General features: G+C 30.8%; 1 protein-coding gene across 1 annotated transcript in view; it reads right to left on the bottom strand.

The window, feature by feature from the left end:
• The window catches only part of ATG3 (autophagy related 3), a 29,071-nt gene that overhangs the window by 9,515 nt on the left and 11,109 nt on the right, over positions 1 to 8,447 (bottom strand). Inside the window, exons 4-7 of the mRNA XM_023527663.1 lie at positions 7,842 to 7,912; positions 6,355 to 6,462; positions 2,817 to 2,866; positions 376 to 457 (exon numbers count right to left, since the gene is read on the bottom strand). Of these exons, the coding sequence (XP_023383431.1) occupies positions 376 to 457; positions 2,817 to 2,866; positions 6,355 to 6,462; positions 7,842 to 7,912 (311 nt within the window). The remainder of the gene's footprint in view (positions 1 to 375; positions 458 to 2,816; positions 2,867 to 6,354; positions 6,463 to 7,841; positions 7,913 to 8,447) is intronic.

Here is an 8,447-nt window from a genome sequence, read left to right as displayed (position 1 = left end):
TTAAAAATAATTATCATAAAGTTTTCAGAATGAGATGTTATCAAAAAGGAAAAAAAATACAAAATGCATACGCAAACACTGTATGGATCTGGAGGAATTTAAGAGTTAGTTTAAGAATCTAGCTGTACACAGCATTAAAGATTTATGACTAAGCTTTATTCCAGTAGAAATAATGCTGTCGAGACTATGCTTTAGGTAAAGTACAAGAATCCAATATCAAAATAAGTTCTGCATGGATTAAATTTAAACAAAATCCTCTCTAGGCTGTTAAATGTCAAAATTTAGAACTCAATGGAATAGAATTCTTAATCCACATTAATTATAAATATTCCAAAATCAATATTCCAGTGTAATTAAAGCAAATCTGGAACACACCTTCCATATCTGCAGCTTCTCCTTCATCCTCCTCTTCCTCCTCCTCACATAAGGCTGAGCAATCTTGGAGTTTTACACTGTCCTTTGAAATTAATTATATTTAAAGTCACTTAAGTATGTTCATTAATTCAAATACTGAGCACCCATATGTCAGCACAGTTTAACCACTGTAAAAATAATAGTGATAAGATGGTTCTTATCCTCAAGAAACTCCTACTTCAGTGAGATGACAAACCCAGAACACAATCATTAAGTGATGTCTTAAGTGCTGTGACTGAAAAATATGAAAAGCATCACAGAAACACCAAGACTCATCTAAGCTAATCATTTTTAAAAAGTTGCCAGTTGTACTTTCAATAAAATATTTTTAGTTAACCAATTCATTATTAGAAAATCAGTTCAAAGTTATGTTAACTTGCACACATAATTTAAAAGACAAAAAAGGTATACATTTATAAATTACAGTACACTTTTATGTTAAATTTATTATTATAAATCAAACACTATCATATTCTAATTTGTTAACAATATCCTGGCTGAATTAAGTAATTAAGAGTTATTATAAGACTTCAGTTCAGTTTCTTAACTATAATCAGCACTAGAATGAAAGAATAATGTTAACCAAAGACAAGTCTAATTCACAAAATATTCTATAAATGTGAAGTCAATATAGTAAGTAAAAAGCCTGGACATCTAGTTTCGCCAAATTTACAAGTTTAACTAGGGATGATTTTATTTACCACTAGAAATTTAGATCATATGTGTCATTATTATATCAAAAATGTGAAACCATAGAAAGATCATCAGTATCTGGGTAATTAATAGATAAGCCAGTATCTGATGAACTGATTATTAAGGGAAATTTTAATCATGTTGGATGTTCATACTTGATACAAGATACAGTAGAAATCAACAACAAGGGTGATACTTGGGTCTAGATGGAAAGCATTCTAAGCACAGAATTATAAAAAATAATGTAAATTCTATGTTATTGGAAATATATGTTATACGAAATAGGAAACGACAAGAATTCTATGTTATAAGAAATAGGAAATGACAGGAAAGGTATATTCTAGTTGCAAATTATTCTAAGTATTCATCCTTTAGTAGGATGTAAGAATGTTAAGTGAGATACCAAATACCATATTAACCACTATTGCATCTATTTAAAATTCTTCGGAGAATACCATAAACCTATCAAAACAATGTTATCCAAACTATTCTGCTGTTTGTCATTCTCGAAATCTGAAGTATATACACTAATGGCTGAGTAAACAGATCTTCTAAAGAAGCAAAGCCATTTGTCCAAGTTCTCCTCAGTCATTCAAACTCTCCTCAAAGTAGAATTTCAAAAGGATAAGTTCTCAGACTGATGAACTGCACCCTAGCAAGCACAAAATTGAATTTCTAGGAAGCGTAAAATTGTACGCTGACAAAAAAAAACTATTTAGTTTATAATACTTTCTTTTCCGTTAAGTCCCAGTTACTAATTCTAAAAGATTAAAATGACCAAAACACACAAAGAACATCTTAAATTACTAACTGTTGTAGTCGAATGTATCTTAAGGAAAAAAGAAACACAATTATTCTGTCTAAATATTCTATTCTCTAAGAGACTTCACTGTTAACGAAATAATAAAGGAAAGAAGGATAAAGGCATTTTGTACTTTTTAAATATCATTTCAAACAATTATATAAAAATATAAAGACAATTGGAATCATTCTCTTTAGAAATGAAAAGCTAATACAATATTGATAGTCTGAACTAACTTAAAATTTGCAAGCAGAAAAATTCCACCCAATTATATATTTTTACCTTCCCTCTGAAACAAATCATACAATAAAACCTAACTGATTTAGCTTCCATTCATGATTCAAAATGTCATGATTTTGAATGATGCTAAAGTTTACCTTAAATTTTCAAAAACTAATACAAAAACAAAAACAAAACCAACTCAAACTAGCAGTAAATTAAAATACTACAGTGGTAATGACTAAATTGCTTAAGACAATGTTTAAAATGCAAAATATCATTACCATCAGCAAGTAGCTAAACCACTTCGAAAACATTCACTTACAGAACATTTGGTATTTATGTTTAAAAATGAAAAGCCATTTATTTTAAACTAGCCTAGAAGCCTTCCCAGCTAGTAAAAATTAGTAGTTTTTACCAGTTATAATCTCCAAAAATGTTTATCTTAACCATATAACAGATTAAGGAAAGAAAGAGAAGCACTGGAAAACAGCAGTATTTTAGTATGTTAAGAAAGAAAAATGAGAGGAAAATAAAAGCTAAATTTAAAACTGCTTGATAATAATCTGAGTGTGAATAAGAATGATATAAATAATCTTAAATACACACACACATACACACACACACACACACACCCCCCCAAATAACTAGGTCACTGAAGTCAGAAATGTATCTAATTAACCAGTACCTTGCTTTCCAGTGTAATCTCCTTAACTGCTTCGGTTATTCCTGCAATACCTGTTTAAAATTGTTCAGAAAAGAATAACTTAAATTAGGTTGTAAACGTCCTCCAGATTCCAGCAACATAAAAATACTTAAAATTCTCTAAATTCTCACAACTGCTCTGAAAAGAGGAGGCAATGTTAGCAGCATCTTTACAAATAAACTCTAACAGGAATAAATAATCCCAGAGACATTTCTCAAATTAAATATATATATATATCAATTTGATATTTTACCATGAATTATCCTACTCTATCATTCCTCATTTACTATTCCTAATTTACTTTTCTTATTTGCTTTCCTTGTGTTTCTATCAAAATACATATTCATTCTCATAAATGAAAAAAGACTACGGGACTCATATTTACATTTAAAACCTGCATCGAAATTGTCTCAATGGTTATTAGTTATACTAATATGCCATTTGCTTCAGAAATCTAGGACACCCAGAGGGAGTAATACCATATCACATTTATATGGGGCTTTCTATTTTACTGTTTCTATATTTTATTTAATCCTTACAAACACTATCTTGTGAGGTAGTTAGGATAACAATTTTTTTCCGCTATGAAGAAAAAAGTCTCCAGAGAGATAATATAACTTGCTTGAGTCTCATAGCCAGCTAAGTGAGAAACTGGATTCAAATCCACGCATTCTGACTTTTGGTTCAATACTCTGTCAACTGCATTTGGTTGAGCAACTACCTTAGAACCTACTTGTCTCAGTGAAGGTGGCATTAAGCATATAGCAGCATTGCAGTCAGTAAAATAATATTTCTAATTCAAAATATATGTCAGTGTTTTTAAATAGTTCAAGGATGGAAATACTAAAGAAAATACCCTACACACAAAATATGCTTTGCTCCTTTATTAATCTTCTAACCTTGATATATCTGTTTATGTCAAAACCAAAGGATGACTCACTTCACAAATGGAAAATGCCACAATTCACAGCTCTAGCATAAAGTTTTTACTTGGCAGTTTTTCTAGAAGTTACTATTTAATAGGTGTGATTATTACACAACAGTAAAACCCAAATCTTAATATACTGAATTCACTTTACAAAACAATTCACTGAATCCAGTACTTAAAAACAAAGAAAATAAACTTCTTCAATCTGTCTAAATATAATGTAGTAGTATCCCATCAATCCAGAGTCTCTAAAAGTAGGACATACTGAGTTGGGTTTGGGGGGAGTTCAAATGACTCTAATGACAGTAATACCCTTATGGGCTGTGATGGTTAATTTTACATCAACTTGGCTAGGCTATTATGTCCAGATGTTTGGTCAAACACCACTCTAAATGTAGCTGTGCAGGTATTTTTTTAGATGTTAACATTTAAATCAGTAGAAAAGCAGATTACCCTCTATAATTTGGGTGGGCCTTGTTCAATAGTTGAAGGCCTTAACAGAAAAAGATTTGAGGTCCTCAGGAAGGAGGAATTCTGTCTCCGAACTGTCTTTGGATTCAAGCTGCAGCAATTGACCCTTACCTGGGTCTTTGGCCTGCTGGCCAGATTGCCCTATAAATTTCAGACTGGTAAGCTCCCACAAACATATAAACCAATTCTTCAAACTAAATCTCTCCATATCTATATCTATAACTATAATCTATTATCTCTATCTACATTCATATTCTGTTGATTATATTTCCCTGGAGAACTATGAGTAATAATATAAGGGCTAAAAGAAATCAAAGAAACCTGAAGGAACTGAAGAAGAGATGAAGCAAAAGGAACTGAGGTGACAAAGAGCCAGGCACCTGACCTTGTGAGTCAATGGAAGCACTGCTTTAACCAAATCAGGATATAGTTTAAACCTAAAATGCTAAGGGTATGTCTCATAAACATTAGTTAGAATTTATTATGTATATCTAATTAACTGCAGTTGAATACTATGTTGTTTTCCATAAATGAAAATGTTACTTGTCCACTAACAGCAGACAATCATTTATTTTAGTTGTTGAACTTCTGTAATAGATTTTTGTCAATCCAATCATGCTGATACCTACTTGTCTCTGTAATGAATGCCTTTGTAAATATGCACTTGGATTTCGGATAGTGATTATGGAATAAAACACAACTAGACAACAGAGTAACTCATTAACTTGACATCAGAAACATAGTGCTCTAACCAGTGGTATTACTCAGTCAACAGACAATTTCTTACAGATGTGCGGTCCACACTTCCAGTCATGGGAAAACTAAAGAGCTGCTGAATGCTTTTGGAAGTGATTGAAAATAGAAATCTAACAACACTATTCAGTGGGGGGAAAGATAATTTTTGAAATTAGTTTAAAAAGTTGTTCAATCTGCTATTTTCTTTAGGCCTTGACATAACAACACTCAACTCATTAAGTGAGCTTCAAATCAAGTAGCCCAAGTCTTAAATTTGTGTCTATTATCACCTTAAAGAAAGAGCTGGCAGAGTCTCTTATTCAGAGTGGAGCAGAAACTGAAATAACAAGGTACTTTTTCCTGGGCAGATTACTTAGTCCTCTGTCTATTGCAGCGAGTCTCAATTAAGGGCAGCAATTTTGTTCCTCATGGAATATTTGGCAATACCTGGAGGCATTTCTGGTTGTCACAATTGGAAGAATGCTACTGGCATCTAGTGGGTAGAGCTCAAGGATCCTGCTAAACATTCTGCATTGTACAGGAAATGCTATGACAAAGAATTACCCAGCCCAAAAGGTTAACAGTGCTAAAGTCGAGAAATCCTGCTCTATTACTACTTCTGTTATACCTTTTACTTTCTATGGCTTAGAGGGAGAAAACTTATTTTTAAATTCCTACGTTTAAATTCAGAACATATTTTCTTGATTAAAACTAGGTTATAAATGGTAGGTAGCAGCATATAATAATAAGCATTTACATTGTCAATATAAATATAGTGGCACAATAGGTTTTTAAGATTGGAATAAAAAAGTCAGAGTTCCAAACAACTTATGCAAACAAACTTATGAAAGGCTTAAATTTAATGAAATCCTTTAATAAAAATGTGAACAACTTCTATGTCAGATACTATGATAAATATTGAGGATTCAACAATGAATCTCTACCTTTATGGAGCCAACAGTCTTTAAAATTCTTTATTAGTCATTTAATAAATAATTACTAAATACTTTTAAATGCCGTCTTTGAATAAAATGAATATGAGTACAGTTCCTGTCCTAAAACTCAATGGAATGACCTATAAATAAGGGATTCAAAGCAAAGTGGGATGCATGCTCAGTATTTCTAATTGGCTTTTTTTCTTTCATTGGAAATAAAGAAAATAATATACATATTTTTAAATTGCTATGGAAGTAGCAGTACTATACAAATCTAGTATACTTCAAAGAGAATTTTTTTCTAATTTGTTATCCTGCTTCTTTTACGGTAAAAGTCTACTGTGCCTTATGTATACTCCTTTTTATTTTTTAAAATCAATGTGTTATAAAATATTGTAAAAATGTTTAAAACAATTTAAACCAAATATATGTCATTCTAGTCTCCTCTTACCTGTGTTATGGTAAGTATCTACCCATCCTCCATCACCATCATCTTCTTCAATGATAGCTTCCAATTCATCTGAATATTCCATTTGTTTGCACCGCTTGTAGCATGGTACTACAAAAAATTACACATACAGTTAGTAGCACATAATCTGCTTCCTATAAATCCATTAGAAAAAAAAATAGAAAGTTTATACCATAAAATGATAAGTGAATATTATATTAAATATATAAATGTTAAGTGAAAATATTAAGTGAATATTACAGTTCACTTCTAATGAAAATGATTAATTAAAGAGTTATATTTAGCCTAGAGACACATAATTATTTGACCATATTTATCTTTCTCTAAATAGCTCTGTTAGAGACAAGCAGAAAAGCTCCACAGGGAGTGTTCTATGAATTCTTCACCCTGATGGTCTGTAAAAACGGCAACCTGAAGCCACAGATGACATTGTTCAACTTCAGGCTAATGAATAATACTTTATTTTAATGGTTTTACTCTCAGAACATAGAGGCACCACCTGTCATTCTCAGAGGTGGTAGAGATGACCTGAAGTGTGCAATGCTAAAGTTAACTTTCAATATGAATTTCATAATTTATATTTAAGTTCCAGCTATTCACAATGGAGAAACCAGTATAAAATACACTAAACTGCTAAATTTTACTCTGTTTACAATATTGGTGTCAAATTTTTCACATAGCAAATGTGTCACTCAACCAGTATTATTCATATAAGCCTAAAAGTGAAACATTATAAGGTAAAAACATGATGTAGGGACAAATTGCTATGAATCTGATTTTTTAAAAAATAAGTAGGAAAAAAATAATTTATCCTAATTAAAAAATATGCTGTAGAAAAAAAGAAAGTGATGTTTTGTACATATTTTCCCTTTCTTATAATAGGTAAATTAGAACAGAAATCAACATATTATTATGTGATTAGATAAGAGACTATAAAAACCTTGTGATGTTTTCAAATTAACTTCATAAATAAGATACTTGTTTCAAAACCATTTTTTCTGTACCTACAGGCAATCTCTCAATGACATTATAGATAATAAAATCTTTAGCTTTGAGCTTTTAGATGTCAAATGTAGTCTCAATTTCATTTTCCATGAAAACTTCAAGGTTAAAGAACAACAAAATCAAATAGCTAAAAAGATTATGATTATGAAGTCAACTTAAAAGAAATCCAATTAGAAGAAGTCCAACTATGCTTAGGGCTCTTTTCCTCAATATCTTAAAATTAGACCTTTTTGGCAAAAAGAAACAACAGAAAGAAAGGAGATAAAAATCAAATAAGGAAAAAACTACCTTAGCAACAGAAAACCCAGACCTCATTAAATTTCCAAATTTCTGTCTAGGAGCAGTTGTTAAGTACAGCTTTAAGCACAAATTAACATCAGTAAGTGCTAAAGCTTTTTTTTTTTTTTTAATTTATATATAACTCTTTGTGTAAAATCTACTAACATATGCAACATAATTCTTACCATTTTTGGTGACCAAAAATTGTTTTCCTGTTGGTAAGTATGCCTTCACTTTCAATTCTTCTCCTGTAGCCCTTTAAAAAGAATAAAAAGCGCCAAAATACAAAAAATATTTTAAAAGGCAAAGACAGATAATACCACATATAAATTATCAAAACTACATAATCCACATCCTTGACAAAACTGTTTTAAAATTGGTTTGTGAAGGATGCCATTAAGTGATGTATGTCAGGGCATCAAAGAACATAGCAATATTATAAATGAAATGTACAAAAAGATGCAGACAGACCTAAGAGAATTTGGATTAAATATTATACAAAAAAATAAAGAATACAAAGTAACTATTAAACAACTATTATACTTGCCTCTAAACAAAAAGAAAATGCCGTTCTTACTAAGCACAACTTTATTCAGATTTTCAATCCTAAAGTAATGCTCATCTTGAGACCAAGAAGAGGCAAAAAAAAATAGCTGCATGACATAACAAAGTAGGTGGTTGTAAGATCCCTGTTCCTACCACTCTATTAAAATGGGAACTAAGAGATAAAAGATGCTTCAAATCACAAGATGATGTTGAAAATAATTTTTTTAAAAACCCTTTTATTGAGT

Source organism: Pteropus vampyrus, unplaced genomic scaffold (genome assembly GCF_000151845.1).
Source record: "Pteropus vampyrus isolate Shadow unplaced genomic scaffold, Pvam_2.0 Scaffold1, whole genome shotgun sequence".
In the NCBI taxonomy this organism is placed as follows: Eukaryota; Metazoa; Chordata; class Mammalia; order Chiroptera; family Pteropodidae; genus Pteropus; species Pteropus vampyrus.
The sequence above is the reverse complement of the archived record's forward strand: the minus strand, read 5'-3'. Positions and strand labels throughout refer to the sequence as shown.